Raw genomic sequence first — 18,516 nt, forward strand, 5'->3', positions numbered from 1 at the left:
AAATCAGAAAAAAATGCAAACTACTTTTTTGGACTTTATATTTTAGTACAAAAGGAATTCCAATAATCTAACAAATTTGTTTAAGTAACTATTAGACTGTTTTTTATACTTAAAAAGTACAAACATATTTTTGCTTGTCATTACAGCTCGTGAAGAAATATATATGAAAGAGACGCAAGTGTCCCATCTCCGTCAAAGGGTTAACGGCTTTGAAAAATTCAATACTCAACATAGGGGGGGGAGGTAATTTATAAAAGAGTTCTGTGCGCTTAAGCTTATGTTCCATATTATATGTTAATACACATTCATTTATTGAACAGAAAATAGTAATGATCTTAAAATTCATCTAAACAATATAGCAAGCCCTCTCGTTCTAAGATCTTGATTTCAGTTCTAAGCTCTTTTGTTTAAATCGTATTTCCATATCCAGAAAGATCTGAAATATCTCAACGATTCCTCAAGGACTTAGACTGTTTATATGTATATACGCCAATTTAGAATTGCATAATTTTGGGATTATTAGAGGACAGTGAATGCTCCCAGTAGAAATGTCACAGCCAGGTTTTGTTCTGATTGACGATTCCCATTACATTGATCTGAGCAATTTGGGTGGGTAAATTCACTGAACTGCAGAATTATTAGCAATGCACAGGCATAGAGAAGTATTCTATTGAAACTAGAAAGCTAATATTACTCCCTAGATAATCCCTAAGATCTAGGTGTTTACAAGATAAATTGTTGATAAGAAAAGGTGTTGCTTAAGATAAATTATGATGCGCTGGTATACTCTGTGTCTAGTTTATTACATTTCCGTTATTAAAGATATATCATTATATGATATTTTTATTCCTTGGGAGAAGGAATTAAAACACAAAATTCTTGAAAATTAAGTGATTTTTTTTAATTATTTAAAATATCGTAAACCGGAGCGAGTTTACCCATCCAGGGGTGAGTCTATCCATTTTAGTTTTATTTAATTTCACTATTTTGAATTGCAAATAAAAAAAATTTTACCGACGGAGGACTTAGTTCAGACTCAAAGGAAGATGGCGCTGTAGTAGTTTGATCCGTTTTTATTTATTTGGTGTCTTTTTAACCGACCTGTTCAAAGGTCTTTTGAGAGATTTGTATTGAAAATCAGCAAACTTTTAATTGGTGCTCCGTAAGTATATTATTATTATTGCTATTTTCACTTTGGTTAAGTGATAAACTTATCTAAGACTAAGATTACATTAATTTTATATGAAAAAAAAACCAAAAAGAATGTAAGTTTTGCTGTTGTAAACAAAAAGCCAGAATTCGCGGGGCGAGTCTACCCATTCGTATTTAGTTTTAATAAAGCATAATAATATAATTTAGAACTTTGTTTATATCAAAATTAAGTCATTTTAAATGAATTTCAGTATATTATTTTAATTCTGCATTGATGAATTTATCATTAATAAGAAAATTTATAGGTTAAATATAAATGTAAATGTAAAATATGTTTATTTTACCTATTTTTTCAATTTTGATAATACAAAATTAACTTTTTTTATTTAATGCAAGTTAAATAAATTATTATTTATAAATTATTATTACCTCCCAAAAGAGTGGGAAAAGGATTTTTCATGATTCCCAATGTTTGAATTTCGATTTTGTTAATAATCTTTAATTATTATTATTTATTAATTATTTAATTGAAAAATTTATATAAATTTTAATTTATTTTTATCAACAATAATCAGAAAAAAATGTTATTTTATAATGTTAATAATTATAAAAACAAAACTGTGATCAAAATGTGATAATCGATCAAATACTCAATTTGTGTTATTTGATGAATAAAAAAATGGAATATATAATAAAGTTATGAATTTTACTTCATAAATATCCTATATAGTAACTAAAATAACAATTTAATAGTAAAATTTGATTATTTACAATGTTAACATTCATTTTAGTAGAATGGGTAGACTCGCCCCATACGAGAGATTTGTCAGCAGTTCTATGAAAATATACAATATAAGTAACTGTTAATATTTTCTAAAATCGATTTCACAGCTTTAAAGAGGGATAAATAGAGATTCCGAAACACCTATTAAAAGCCTTTTTTCTTTAATATTTACAAAAGTTTGATCACTTGAAAGTTGACAGACTGAAAAAATGGGTAGACCGGCCCAGTTTACGGTATAATAATACACATTTTTAGTTTTCTGAATTATTGTATTTGTATCTGAATTAAGAATTCGAGAAAAGACCGAATTTCATTTCTTCCCCATTGTTGTAATTCAAGTTATACTGAAGGATTTTATTTTATTTTATAACAACTCACCCATTTTGGGACTTACTGATATCAAAGTTCAACTCCATAACCTTGTAATTTTGAACCCAACTCAGAAGATAAGGATACTCCTGGATCAAACTAGCCATCGGAAAAGTCATTTTAGAAAAACTAATCCTCAGTTGCGTTACATTAAGAAGGAAAAAACGAATTATTACCAAAGCGCAGGCATAGAGAAGTATTCTATTGAAACAAGAAATATTACTCCCTAGATAATCCCTAAGATTTAAGTGCTTACAAGATAAATTGTTGATAAGAAAAGGTGTTGCTTAAGATAAATTATGACGCCCTTTTTTCCTTGGGAGGGGAATAAAACGCCAAATTCCTGAAAATATAGGAAATTTTCTAAATTAGCCAAAATATGTTATTAGTTTTCTGACATAATTGATAAAATATTGTAATTGTACCTGAATTAAAACTCGAAAAGAGACCTAGTTTCATTTCTGCCCCATAGTTGAACTTCAAGTTATACCGAATCTTTTCATACAATTTTATTACTGTCATTAAACAGCCTCTCCATTTTGGCTATCAAAATTTAATTTAATCTTGTAAGTTTGAACCCAACACAGAAGATAAGGATACTCTTGGATCCAGCATTGGGACAAACAAGCCAAGGTGGAAGACATTTTGATGGAACTAATCCGCAGTTGCGTTACGCTATTAGGGAAACAACGAATTATTAGCTATGCAAAAGCTTAGAGAAGTATTATTGAAACTAGAAGACTAATAATTCTACAGCAATAATCCCTAATATCTAGGTGTTTATAAGATATATTGTTAATTAAAATTAGTGTCGCTTAAGATAAATTAGAATGCTGTGGTCCACTGTGCGTCTAGTATATTACATTTTGCTCATGAACGTATATCATTGTATAATATCTTTATTCTCTGAGGGAGGGGAATTACAACTCACAATTCCTAAAAAGTTGGGGAATTTACTTTCATTTTTTTAAAAAATATGTTATTAGTTTTACAAATTATTAGTTTGTTATTAGTTATTAGTTTTACAATTGTGTTTGTTAGAACTGAACCTAGTTTCCCAACTGTCGAACTTAAGGGCGTACCGAAGCTTTTTAGTTAATTTTTTAACTGACAACAAAAAGCTGATCCATTTTTGGGTTAACGGCTATCAAAGTTTAACTCCACAGCCTTGTAATTTTGAGCCAAACACAGAATATAAGGATTCTCTTAGATCGATCATTAGGACAAACGAGCCATCATGGAAGACATTTCATATGAACTAATTCATAGTTGCTCTACAATAAGAAAAAATCCACGAAAGCCTCACATGGTTATCAGGATGGCAGGACGATTCTAACCCTTAAATCCTCTACCATTGAGGATATTTTGCCTCAAGACTGTGGTCGATGCGAGACAGGAGAGGAATACGTATCAACCTAAGAATCAAGCAAGGGCCTTCTCATTTGCAAGCAAGCACTCTTTTCCCAAAAAACACAGCAGCTCATACTGAAATATTTTTATTTTATTTATTTTACTTTTATTTTTATTTTTAATTTTCACTTCATTTTTAATTTTATAACCATCATTGAGCAACCAACTCAATGGTGGGCTGGCGACTAACAATAAAATAGAATAAAATGAAATAACCGACCTGCCCTTAATAGGGCATACGACGTAATTTTTTAAATTCACAATATAAGAAAGATTAAGTTTCACAACATAATAGGCAATGATACAAACAAATTACAACAAATAGGCAATGATACAAACAAATAAGCTACACAATAATTCACCACAACAAATAGGCAATGATACAAACAAATAAGTTACACAATAATTCACCACTAAAAGTGGGTTGGTGGCAACTACAAAATTAAATCCATAGTAAATAAACCTTAGAAAAGTAAAATCATGCAAGGGGATAAAGCACCAGTATAAGGCAACCAAGTATAAAAGATGATTTTAAAAATGAGAAGTTTTACAACATAATAGGCAATGATACAAACAAATTACAACAAATAGGTAATGATACAAACAAATAAGCTACACAATAATTCACCACAACAAATAGGCAATGATACAAACAAGTAAGTTACACAATAATTCACCACCAAAAGTGGCGGCAACTATGAAATTAAATACATAGTAAATAAGCCATAGAGAAGTAAAATCATGCAAGGGGATAAAACGCCAGTATAAGGCAACCAAGTATAAAAGATGATTTTAAAAATGAGAAAAACGAATTAAAAGGTGTTGAGATAGATAAATCTAAGAGAACAATAAAATCAAGTAAATTGAAAAATCAAAAGCCAAAAGGGCTTGTAAAATCAGAAGAAATTAAATTCAAAGGGGCTTGTAAAATCTAATATAGTTAGAATCAATTAGAGAATTAGTTAAACGACTAACAATACGACTTACGACTAACAATGTTAACTCAGTAGCCTTGTAATTCTAAGCCCAAGCCAGAAGACACGGGATCTCCTGGATCAAGAATTAGGACAAACTAGCTTTCGTAAGTGGACTTTTCGTTTGAAATAACCCGCATTTGCGTTAAGTGGAGAGGAAAACCCCGAGAACTTCAAATGATCCGTCTACCACTGACGATATTTTACGTCATCCCTAAGGTTGGTGCAAGACAGAAGCAGATTTCATATGAAAGAGCCATCGGTCTATTCTCTGAGTCACCGCTTTTGCTGAAGAAATTCAACGTAGATATTTTTTCATATTTTTTTAAACAAAACGTTTTCTATATGCTTTGAAATGATGTAATGCACAAACTTATGAAATAAAGAAAACTCCATGCAATTAGTAATCGATATTTTTCTTCAATTTATTTTCAAGAAATTGATCAGTATTTTTTCGATTCAGATATAGATATTTTTTTTAAATATATTATAATAATAATAAGAAAAAAACGTGCAATAAAAAATTTAGAATCCCTTAATTTTTTTCAAGCTTCTAGTAAAAAATACCTGAACCGAGATGAATTATGTATGACTTTATTAAAATATATCGAGAATTGTTTATGTTAAATCAAAAATCAAAAACATCACATGTTTTAAATTTTTTTCAATTTAAAAAGAAATTAAACATGCTGCAGATGAATTGTAAACAGTTTTTTATATTTATGAAATGATGAAGGAGCTCTGAAAAAATTGATGCATTTATAAAAAGTTTTAAGCATATTTTCTGGATCCCCTAAACACGATATTTTAAGAATTTCGGGCAATTTTTTTCTCATTTTGGCTTTTTTTTCTTTCTTTTTGGGCAATTTTTATTCTTTCTTTATTCTTTAATTGCTTTTTAGAAAGCATCAACTATGTCTCTGAAATTGAGAGGGAAGTAAAAAAAAACTTAAAAAGAAAAAAAACTTTTTTTTTGCCTTATCTGCAGTTTTATAAAATTCCGTATATTTCAAATTTATCATTAAAACTTTCTTGAATAAATAGAGACTGTATTATTGCTTAATGAATGTTATTTTTATATTAAAGGAAAAGGTTTAAACTTGTATCTTATAAAAATTCAAATTATTAAATTTATTTTAATAAACACAATTATAATTCATGTTTAAAAAACATATGCTCTCTTCAATTATTACTGATAATAATTCATTGTTGGTTTATTTAAACAATTCGCATAATTTTGACCACAATAATCATTTTTTAATCGCATAATTTTGGAGAATCACGTCTTTTCAAATTGTAATAAATTTATCTTGACTTGTTTACTAACAATGTAAAATGAAACTCACTTGATAGTGTTTTTCATTAGTTTCAAAATATTTAAAACTTAATTACATTCTTTGATATAAAAGGTTTCCTTAACAAAAGCTTAGAATTTTGAAAACAATCAATGGGAATCTTTTTTTTACATATTTTGAAACGAATATACTAAGATGTAATATGAATACAATGTTATTAATATATTAAGTAATTTTAATTGATTTTCGGTGAAGATCTAGCAAAAAATCTATTTCAGTGAATAGACTCTACTAAAAATAAAATATGTATTTTCCCTTTGCTCGAAACAAAAGGATCTTTAAACGTGTTAATTTGAAACATGAATAATACTTAAAGTGATTACAATTTTAAGAAAAGGAAAACAATTTTTTTCGCATTTTCTTAAATAAACGACAGATAATAAAACATATAAATAAGGTATCTCATTATATCAGTTGAAACAAAAGCTTCACACATTTCTACTTTCCTAGGATTTAATCACGATTGCAAAATAAATATGCAAGGAAATAATGTAAATAACTTGCAGAAAACTAATAAAAAAATAATACAAACTAAGCTGAAATACAGTAATAAGTATGACACAAATTTCGAAATGTTTATTTTAAAAGTATTTAAACTCATCTTTCAAGCAAATTATTGTGACATAACAACCAATTATTTTCAGAAATAATTGAATTTAAAAAGTAGCTCAACGATAAGCAAAAATAATGTCAAATAAAGACGCAGTTATTCTAATTATATAGTATCACCTTTTATTTGATTTTCGTTCTGTATTATGGAAGTTTTTCTCCAATCAAAGCATGAAATTGATTTAAGCAAATTTTAAAATAAAGTTTTTAAATAATTTGTCAAAATTTAAAAGCGATAAAAACAACTGAAACTGAGCATGTCTTCAGTAAAAAATTTGAATAAAAAGTTTGAAACCAAAAACAAGCAAAACGATATTATGAAGATATGCACATACCTGCCAACTCTCCCGCATTTTGCGGGAGATTTTATTTTCATATTTAAAGTGGTAGTAAATATATACTATTTTTTCTTTTACAAATTTAATTTTTAAATGATTTTCATCACCACTATTCTTACAAAAATTGAGCTTATATATTAATATGAGTTACTATCATGGTTGTCAACTTAATTTTTTTCAAATACAACGTATTTGTTTGCTTAAAATTGAAGTTTTAATTCCATTTTAATACCACTGGGAAAAATGATAATGGAAGGAATTAAAAGTTGGCAGGTCTGTATGCATATTAGCAAAAACATCACTTCATCTGGGGACACACTGTATGCTAACACAATGCAGCCTTCCTGTAGTCAGTGGTTAAACCAAAAACTGACTTTTCTATGAAACTAGCTTTGGAATTTGTACATTTGATCACGGTAAGAGTTCACAAATGCTTATGAGTAATATAAAACTATAAGAGGAAGTTCATAAACTTATTTTAAGTTGAAAATTTTTAAATCATCAAAACTTTTAGCATCACAGCAATTTGACTAATTATCAATCAGTTTCTGGGTTATGTATACAGTGCGCAAAAAAATAAATAGACCACAATGAATAACTTCTGATCTAATAATTGGTCTCGATATCTTAATGATTGGAGAGGGTGACCTCAAATATGCTAATAGATAAGTAAATGCCATATTTTTAGTTACGAAATCAGGGTCAAAAACGTACTTTCTCTAAGTAAGCATATTTTCTTTTCGACGAATTTGGATTCCTATCACCCAAAATATGAGAGGTAGCCCCCAATCTGGAAAATATGGTCGCAATAGTTTGGTCAGAATACTGGTTCCAAGTTTAAGCTCATTAATTTTATTTTCAATTCAGATTTAAAAGTCATTACTTATTTAAGAATTAATATTTTTACTCTCAGAATCCCTGTGACTCTTCCACGGAACCCCAGTGTTCCACGGAACACCATTTGAAAACAACTGACCGAGACGTGTATTTATTTTGGCATTCAGCTCCTTCATGTTGCTTTACTTAATTTTATGTGTCAGCGTAGGTGCTCGTCACACACTATTCAATGATAGTTCAAGTGATATTATAGCATTTGAACTATCATTGCTAATAGTCAAAGAGCTACAGCTAGAAATAAAAAACAGAGATAGATATTATTTCAAGAATACATAGAAAGGCAAGAAAGAAATCCAGACAGATTGGTTTGCATTGACTTATGATATGTGTTTATTTTTCCATTCAAATCTTTAATGCTGTTTAACTTAATTTCAAAGGTTAGTAATGCGTGTGTTAGTGAAACACTAGTCAATGAAACAACCAGTATAAATGCTTTTAATAGTGAAGAAGTATATTTATTTTCATTTTTTTTGCTGACTACTGAGCTCATCACACACTAGTCAATGATAGTTCAAGTGCTACTGTGGCATTTGAACTATCAATGGTAAATGCAACTGTTATGAATAAAAAATAGTGATAGATATCATTTTGGACGTGCAATTATATTTTTATTTATCACGCGTATAATGGTACTTTCAATTCCTAGGAACTAAATTTACCTTTAAACCTTTCGCGCCGACTGTCACAAATACGTGCCAGCTTAAAACCGTATCAATCAGGGTAAAAAGATAAAACTGGTAATCAAAGTATTTCTTTAGCAGTTTATTTGTGGTAGGAGTTATATTTATTTGATTTATTTAATTCACCATTTCTTTGTTCAAAATAAAACTATTTAGTTATACTTTGAATTAACATCGATTATATATATGATTAAACTAGCAATAATTAAAGTAAAAGCAAAGTCTGTCAAATTAGCAACGACTACATTTAAGTTACCATTTTTTATTTAATTACAACTTGATTCTAATTTTGTACGAATGCTTTTCTGAATCACCCGTCCCCAATGAGTAAATGATTTAATTTATAGAGAATATAGTATGTTAACAATGCGTGAATAAACCCCTATAAAATTTATTTAAAAACAAAAATGTATATTTCTATTGTGGTTTTTTTTACCACGAATTTACTAAATTATATATTTTCAAACACCGAGAAATTTCAATATTTTTATTCATCAACTAGATACACTCTAGCAAATGAAAAATGCTTGAAAACTGGTGTACATTTTCTTATGTTAAAAAGACTATAATAAATACTTTCTGTTGGAATTTACTCATCCATACCTTCCTTAAACATGATTATGCGATGAAACAAAATTATTCATGCATATTCAGTGAGCGAGATATTTATGGCACTCTTTTTCTAATTTACTTTGTTTTCTCATTCCCCCGTGGAATAATATGAAGGAGAAAAAAACTCGCCTGCTTAAATTGATCTTTCGCATATTTTTAGATAAACAGCACTGTTTCGAATGAGTTTTCTTTTGCTGATACGAAAGATTTATATTTTGCTGTTAAACGAACTTCACAGCTTTCGAGACTCATAATATTTTCATGTATCAAAATTTAATAAACACTTAATCCATTTGTGTCATGCGTCCTTTTAAAAAATTGAGCATTTTTTTAAGAAAAAGGAAAAAAGTGGTAGCAAAATTGTTTTATTATTAGGATTTATTTAGTGGAAACAGGATAATTCTGTCTACTATAACAGGGCTGTCCAACTGCAAAGAGCCCACGGGGCAGAATTTCGGTCACTGATCACGTGGCGTGCCACAGTTTGAAAAAGTTGAACAATAACCTCTTACATCTTATACAATTTATTTATTATAAAACGATGGAACAGAAAGAATTATTAATTATAAAACAATGGAACAGAAGGATTATAAAACAATTTGCTTACATTTTAAAGGAAAAACTGAGGCTGATCAGCCTGAATAAGTAGTTGGCGGGCTGCACAATATGCAATTTTGGCAACTTTGATATTATAGTAACTATAATATCAAAGTTGCCAACTGCTCCAGATTCGAAGCAAACTACAAACAAATATTCGCAGATTTTCGTTTAACCCTTTTTGTCCCGAATTTATATATTGAAATGATGCAAAAAGTGGTTTTATAGAAAAAGTGGTATAATATATTATCGAAATTAATTGGCTTTTCTGCTGTTAGAGCATTCAAAAAGTCTTTGATAGTTCTAAAAGTACTTGCTCCTTATAATTCTAGATCTAATCAGAAATAACTAAATCATCATGGTATCTGAAAATCTTTTAATTCACCCAGATAAATGAAAATACTGAAAAAAGTTTCCCATCACAATGAATGTCTTTGAAAAAAGGAACTGTCCTCAATCTATGACGCTTGGCGTTAACCGGTTAATATCGCCAACTTTTTAGAAGGCTTAACACGGCTCAATTGCTGGAATGCTATTTCTCCGCTTTATACAGAAATTATAATAAACTGCTTACTTTTATGAACTTTTTCTTCATGTGATTCTAAACATGGAATAATAGGGGAAGTGCCCCTAATTGCATACGACGACACTTAAGGGTAAAAATAATTCGATGCAATTTTAAACCTGATCATGTGTCCTATCCACCCTAGAAATTTTACATGACATTACACAATCTCTTGTTATTTATAACAGTTTTAAACAGGTGAACTTAAAATACAGATAGACTAAAAATGTCATTTAAGAAAACTACAGCTTTATGAGCAAAACTAATTACAGATTTGAAATCCCTACACCCGAATCAGGCAAAATCAATTATTTTCTATAAATACAACAAAAAAATTGTCTCAGTGTAACCAATACTTTCTCAGTGAATCTTTTCGTACCTTTCTTAAACATAATAATGCGTTGAAGTAAAATTATTAAAGTATATTCAGTGAGAGGAAAGTATAGATTAAAGTTTATTTAATCAATGGAAAATATATTATTAAAGAATATTCAGTGAGCAGAAAGTATATTATTAAAGTAAATTCAATTAGCGGAATATTTATGATAGAGATGCTCTAATACCGTATTTCTAACATAATAATTATAATGTCTCTAACATAAGAATAGATATTGCGAACTTTTTTTTTATCAATTTTTGCAATATAATATTCACATAAAACTGGTTTTATATTAAAAAGCAAGCCTAAAATTGCAGTAAAACATCCATAAAAGTTTAGAAATATCTATAGCAACTTCAAAACAAGGGCATATTTAACACGTTGAATACCATGGGGTCACCTGTGACCGACACTGAGTTTGTTCGAAACACCAAGGGAGTCACTGGAGACCGGAGAAGCAAAGATCAGTAGAAACACATAATTCGAGTAAATTTTTAAAATTTTTATATTATTATAGTTACTAAAATGGTTTGAAGAAATTAATGCAATATAGAACACACAAAAATAGTTTTATTCATATGCACAGAGATACCATCGTGTTCCGGACAGCTAATAAATATTTTCAAGTGGTAGTTTATTAATTGTGATTCTTGGTTTAAAAAATTCAATTTAGTAGATTTTTATCCACCACTAGTTCTGAACTATTTCTTAGGCTTATATAATTCACCACTTTCTTCAGATAAGTCTTACCTCAACATCTACTGAAGAAATTAAACCAATGCCAAAACAAGATCCTTAGAAAAATAACCTGTGCAAGATGGTTCATCCGGAATACCAATATACATGCAGATCTCAAAATACCAACTCTATCACAGCATATATACAAGCTAAACGCAGATTTTTTCGATTAAGCCATAGAATGTAAAACAGCAAATTTTAATGAAATCTTTAAATTTGAAAATTATATCAAAGATAAAAACTACAGACCAATAGCTGCACATTTCACCTCCGACGCCTCATATCATAACTATCAAAACAAATAATTTCATCAACTTTTCTGAAAATAACGTTTACTCATGCTGATACAATTCTGAACAACTCCAAAATCAAACAAACACAGTTTAGAGCAAGCTGCTCAATTTATTTTTGATTCTTTTTTAGTTATTCAAGCAAAGAGCTTGAAACATTCATAAAAGCAACTCCATTGCCTGCTCACCTCATTGCTCAACCAAAACTGTTATAAAATTCCAGATGAATGGGATAGGGGCCGCTTCGCGGCCCAGGTGCCCAATAAAATCAAAACACTAGGACTAGCAGATAAGTCTTGTTAAACCTTTTAAAAAACTAGCAAAATCTGTCAAATTTGTAAATTTAGTTTGTAGTTATTTACCGTTTGGCCAGGCGGCAAGCCATGCAAAATTAGCGTGGCATTTAACGTGTTAAAGCAATATATTCGAATTTCAGGATATGCAATATCACTAGTATAAAGGTGGATAATTTGCGATTTTTGTTTATATTTTTTTGCTAGCAGAATTCATTTAAATTAAGTTTCATAACAAAACGTGAAAGTCTATTTGTCTGAAAATATTTATCAATGTCAAAGTGTATTTTTAGAATGTTTAACCTAAACATGCCCTGGCACAAAAATTGGTCTATACATGATGCAAAGCCGTGATGCTCAGGGGGTAGAACGTTTGCCTTCCAATGAGGTGAATCGGGTTCCAATCCTAGAGATGACAGATCGATATGAAATCCGCACCTGGCTTGCATTGACCCCAGCGCTGGCGTAAAAATATCCTCAGTGGTAGATGTATCATGGGTTAAAGTCCCTCTGTCGTCAGGATAACTTTGGGAGGTTTTCGTGTTTTTCCGATCCATGTAACGCAAATGTGGGTTAGTTCCACTAAAAAGTGCTCCGCGAATTTAAATTTGTTCCAATATTTGATCCAGAAGTTCCCTTATCTTCTGGATTGTGTCCAAAATTATAAGGTTACGGAGTTTAATATTAGTAGTCGTGAACCCAAAAAATTGGGTCAGATGTTCAATGACTGTTATAAAATAAAATATACATAATACACTCCCATCTGAAAAGAAGTGTCAATACACATTTATTTATACCAAGTAGATTATACATTTTGTTACCAACCACTTTATCTTAAGAAAAGCTTCAACTTCATATTCAAATACAAATATTTATTTTAAAGAATTTTCATGGTGCAGTGACCTATCATGTTTCTGCAAAACAAATCATATAATTGAAATACTTATCCTACCTAGTTTTCCATTTATGAAAGAAAAAACAGAGCCCCCCTTCGAAAAAAAAAACAGTAGGAACCAATGGGTAAAAATTTTAGTCTAAAGCTTATCAACAGTTGAGTATGATTATCTTTAACATAAGGATGAACAATTTGCGAATATTTTATAATTTTTTGCAGCCTCAAAAATCATTTAAAGCTGATTTCATTTCAAAAGGTGAGCATAAATTGGTTTTAAAACATCCATGTATGCCGAGAAATAATTACAGAAATTTTCAATATAGTCAATTTCCGTTTATTTTCCTCCCTTTAAATATTATTTTTTGCAATGCTGTATTCATTTAATACTGGTTTCGTAAAAAAATCGCAGCCTCAATTTATATGAAAATGTCCTTTTCGGAAAAGTAATTTATAATATAAATAAATATTTATAAAATGTTTAAAAGAAAAATTTGTTCAATCTAAAATATGTCTAAATCAGAGGATTCTTCTATATATCTCTATTAGAGGGTTAGACACTTTGTAATTTTTCTTATAATTTTTTGCAAAGCAGTATTCATCTAAAACCATAATAAAAAGTGAACCTCAATTTGTTGTGAAACTCTCATATCTGTTTCGCAATATTTGTAGAAAATATAAGGAAATAACTTATTTCGATGATGGTTTTGCAGCTATGGCAAAAACTATGCTAGCTATAGCGAAAAGTAAGCGATATGTTTTTATTTTATTTTATAACCGTAGTCGAACTGTCGACCCAATGATGGGTTTACGACCATCAATGTTCAACTCCGTAGCCTTGCAATTTGAAACCCAATCTAGAAGACAAGGGAACTTCTGGATCAAGTATTGGGAGAAATTTGCTGCTTGGAGGACTTTTTTACAGAACTAACAATCATTTATATTACATGCGGAGGAAAACCACGAAACCTCCCACAATTAGTCTGAGGGCAACGAGACTCTAAGCCATGATTAGTCTACCACTAAAAATATTTTACATCATCACTGTGGTCGTTGCTGGACGGGAGACAGTAGCCATTTGGATTCTTTTTCTTTATTTCGCAAAAAGTGGGCACCTGGACCGCGCAGCGGCCCCTATCCCATACATCATGAAATATTATATACATTGATTTAAAGACATTTTGATTTTAGCAACAGTATGGTAGCTATTTCTAAAAGTCAAGCGTTTTGCTTGATAAATTAAAACATTTTGTACTACAATCAATTTAAAGATGGTTATTATATACAGGCATGATTTGAAAATATACATAGGTACTTATTTACAGACATAATTAGAGATAGATACATTAATCATTATTTGCAACCTTGATCAATGAAAAAGGAACATTGTATTCAAACATAATTAGTGAAATGTGCAATAGCTTGATTTGAAAATGCAGTGTAACTTTTTTATGCTCGCTTTTTAAAAAAGTCAAGCTCTTTGCTTGATAAATTAAAAACATTTTGTATTACAAAGAAATATGATAATTATATACAGGCATGATTTGAAAAATATACGTTGGTATTTATTTACAAACATTATTGGAGATAGATACGTTAATCATTATTTGCAAAAGAAACATGAATTCAACCAAATTTGAGAAATGTGTAATAGTAATTAAATGCAGCTTGATGTGAATATTATGCATAGAAATATGAAAGGTGAAATGGAAATTAAGCAATTGAAAATTATTGAACGAGATGATACATAGATAAAAACATAAGTCGAGCTGTATAAATCTTAGGTTTTGCCAAACTTTAGTGGCACCATCTGATGTATGCAACTCGAAATTGAATAAACTGAAAACATTCTATATTTGTTAAATAAGCAGTGTGGAAATACGAAATTAGACTTCTGTGATTAAAATAAGAGTTCTAACTAAGGCAAGAGATATCACCAGGAGTGGTCTCCCTCATGATCGATTGTAATAGCTGGAACACTTCTTTGTTTTTTAAAAGATCCTGAAGTTCTTTGATGATCGTTACCAATCTGTGAGCTTGTCCTGTAGTTGTGAATGGAATGGCACGAGGGCCCCTCCTGGGGGGACGGGCTTTACACCACGTGTAGTTGGCAGTGTGGGTTTCCCCGCAATTGCAGCACATAGGTGGAGTGTTGATGTCTTTGTAGCACTCGTAAGATCAATGTTCTGCGGCACATTTAACACATCTTGGAGGTGAATTACATATTTTTTTAGTGTGGCCAAAATTTTGGCAGTTAAAGCACTGAATCGGGCCTCTCCCGCCGCGGAACCTTTCAATTTTGACCGGGACATCACATATGCTGGTGACGGAGAAGATTTGTTGTTTATTTTCTGTTTCTATAAGAATTGTGAGAAAAAGTGGGAGGAGCCGATATGCCTCGCCCACTTTTCTCTTAAACTGTATTGCTTTTTGGATTGAGATGCCTGCTTTCCCCGATTCATGAGAGATATCTTCTGTGTTTAGTTCAGCTGGGAGTCCACGAATTAAGACTTGGTTGTTAGCACTTTTACTGGAGTTGTGGGTGGAGCTGCAGCTTCATTTGAATCCTCCATGGGTGGAGCTAAGCAAGAATCTGGTAGTGGTGAGAAAGTGGCGGTATCTGTTGGTGAAGAATGGCAGCTTGTTGTAGTCATGATTAGATTATCTTCCGTTTTTTGACGTTGGTTTGCGTTTTCTTCTTCTTTTTTCGTTTTTTCGGAGGGGGTTCTGTGTTATTTTTGGTTGAGCTTTCTGAATCAATGGTTGACGCTTTCCCCGTCTGTTCCAAAAGTTGGCCGCCTTCATAAATTTCCATGTCAGTGACATCAACTGTTGCAGTCGGCATTTCAGGACTATTTGGCACAGGCATGAGAGACTGCTCCAACTTATTTAATTTCTCAAGTAGTTCTTTATTTTTCATTTCATCTGCTTTAATTCTCCTTTCCATGTCTGCAAACACTTTAGCCATTTTGGTTTCAAAATCCGTGCATTCCTCATCCGTCGTTGAGTCACGTGCATGTCTTTCAGTCAGCCGCTTACCGCCACGTCCGTGATGATGATAAGTGGCCATTGTAGCGTAGTTGAATTATCAGCTTAATCGGTATGGTTGCGTAAATTGATGACTACAATTTGCAGGCAGAAACCTTTATATAATTTGCAACTACTCAAACTCTCAAATCAATTCAGAATTAGCAAAATCTGACATAATTGCAAGAGAATGAAATAGGTACGACTCACTCGAAGGAAAAATGGTCAAATGCAGTCAGCAAAAAACCCATTTGGATTACACAAAAAGAAGAAACTTTAAGGACAGGAATAGCAAAATAATGGTGGTACATAAGAAAACATCATATATTTGGCAAAACTGTAATAGAAAAATGTGATAGTAAGATGATTTCAAACTTTTACAGTCATGATCTTTTGAACTATCACCTCTATTTTTAACTGCATTTGCTTGGAAACTGTTAAAAAATGCTGCTGTTGTATATGTGTATAAAATAATGTGTATATATATAGATATATATATATATATATATATATATATATATATATATATATATATATATATATATATATATATATATATATATATATATATATATAAGTTTTGCAAAGCAACAAACAGCAAAAAACAGGTTTAATTAGGAAACTCTTATTCTTTTCTAATAAATTAAACGAGAAGTTATAAGCGAATGTTGTATTTATATGCTTTTTTGCGAAATCTAAATTGCCAATGAAACTTAGTTCTACATAAATAAACACCAATTTAACTTTCTTGCATCATTTTACAAAAATAATACATTTCTTGATTATAAAAATCTTTATTTCATCAATTTTTTCTCAATTTTAATCGCGAGAAAATAAAGCTATACTTCTATTTAACACAAAGGTTGTTAACAGCTGTCTCTCATACATGTATCTATCATATGATAAAAATTTGAAGAATATCAGTTTCTAAAGTAATTTTCATTACATAGTTCCAAAAATATTTTCCTAACTAATAGCGAAAATAAATTTTTATCGCTATATGCATAACAAACGGGAAATTAATTAATTTTGTTATCATATAAACAATGTACTACATTATTTAATTATTATCCGTGTTAGTTCTAACGCATTTCAACTAATATGTCCCCGAAACATGACATTGTCATAATACATTTTTTAAATACTAAAATTCAGGTGAATTCAGATGAAAATATTTCGTTAGTCTTTACTTCATCAGTTTCTTAATGGTTTAATTAATAATTAGTTTAACTAAATTTACCTTTTACTTTATCAATCTTGATATTACTATTTTCGTTTTGTATAATTTGTTTCTAATTAATTACGTTGATGTATTATGTAGAAAAATACTTTTACGAATGAAAAATTTTATTATTATTTACAAATTGATAAAATAAGTAAATATGCGCAATACTTTAGACTCAAGGCAGCATTTGATTTGGTGCACTTGAAATTACCCTAACCTAATATAAAATGGCACCTGACATTTTAAGCTGTGACTGAAATTACAATAATTAGAATATGAACTTAGTAAGATAGTATGAATGAAGTAAAAACAAATATATTATTATTTTATTTAGATTTGCATGACATATTCCAATTTCAATAATTAAATTTTACTCTACTTTTTCCTCTTTTGTTAGTGTATTGTGATTTTTATTTATGCTCCTTTTTGTAATATTTCTAAATAGATATCACGCAGAAGCGGATCTTTTACAAGTATATAGAACTGGACTATGTCTTTGATATACAACCCTAAGAACTTAACAAAATGAATTTCAATCCAAACATTCACAAGTTATAAAAGAGATCTACTTTTTTTTTCTCTATTGTTAAGTCAGGAAAAAAAACAGATCCGACTTTTGCTTGCTTTCGAATTATTAATCAATTAATCATAATTTAATTTTGCAAAGTTCGATGGCAATATCTCAAAGAAATGCTTCAACCTCTTATTGACCATGATCACCTGCATGTTATCGCGTGACCATGGTATCACATGTAAAACGAGTTTTTCTAACTCTAGAACGCTCAAGATTTATCAACTTGAACTCAATACGATAATCTCGTATTACGTTTTGTATTAGTACATATACTGAGATGTAAACTTGCTCCAGATTGCTGATAATTATTTTCTAATGGTGATGTTTTAATGTATGATTCTTTTCAAGAAAATACGATTTATGGGGTCTTAACTCACAAATGAATTTAAATAATTCAAAGACACGTGTGAAACGTCACTTTATGATAGTTAAGCCACTTGGAGACTTTCAAAAAGTTGGCATAACAAACCGATAATCTGAAAATTTAATTTTAGTTATACTGGCGTGCAATTGAATAATCAACGTAAGCGACTAAAAATTCAAAATAGGGATTTTTATATATTTGGCATCTTTATATGGTAAGTTACAACTTGCAAAAGAAACTTTTTCAAAAATAAATTTTATTATATCAGATTTTAGAAATTTCATTTTAGCATGACATTTCATAGCATTAACAATAGAAGGAAAATAGTTGTCAAGCCGTTTTCTCGGTCTCAATCATGAATACTTACGTTGTTCTTCGTATTACTCGGCAGT

General features: G+C 30.0%; 1 protein-coding gene across 1 annotated transcript in view; it reads right to left on the minus strand.

Annotated features, from left to right (window-relative positions):
* Window positions 1-15,588, minus strand: part of LOC147800988 (uncharacterized) — an 84,417-nt gene extending 68,829 nt beyond the window's left edge. Inside the window, exon 1 of the mRNA XM_087155716.1 lies at window positions 15,466-15,588. Within this exon, the coding sequence (XP_087011842.1) occupies window positions 15,466-15,588 (123 nt within the window). The remainder of the gene's footprint in view (window positions 1-15,465) is intronic.
* Between the last annotated feature and the right edge of the window lie 2,928 nt (window positions 15,589-18,516).

Source organism: Parasteatoda tepidariorum, chromosome 12 (assembly GCF_982258835.1).
Source record: "Parasteatoda tepidariorum strain Cologne lab strain chromosome 12, Ptep-v5.0, whole genome shotgun sequence".
NCBI classification, from domain to species: Eukaryota; Metazoa; Arthropoda; class Arachnida; order Araneae; family Theridiidae; genus Parasteatoda; species Parasteatoda tepidariorum.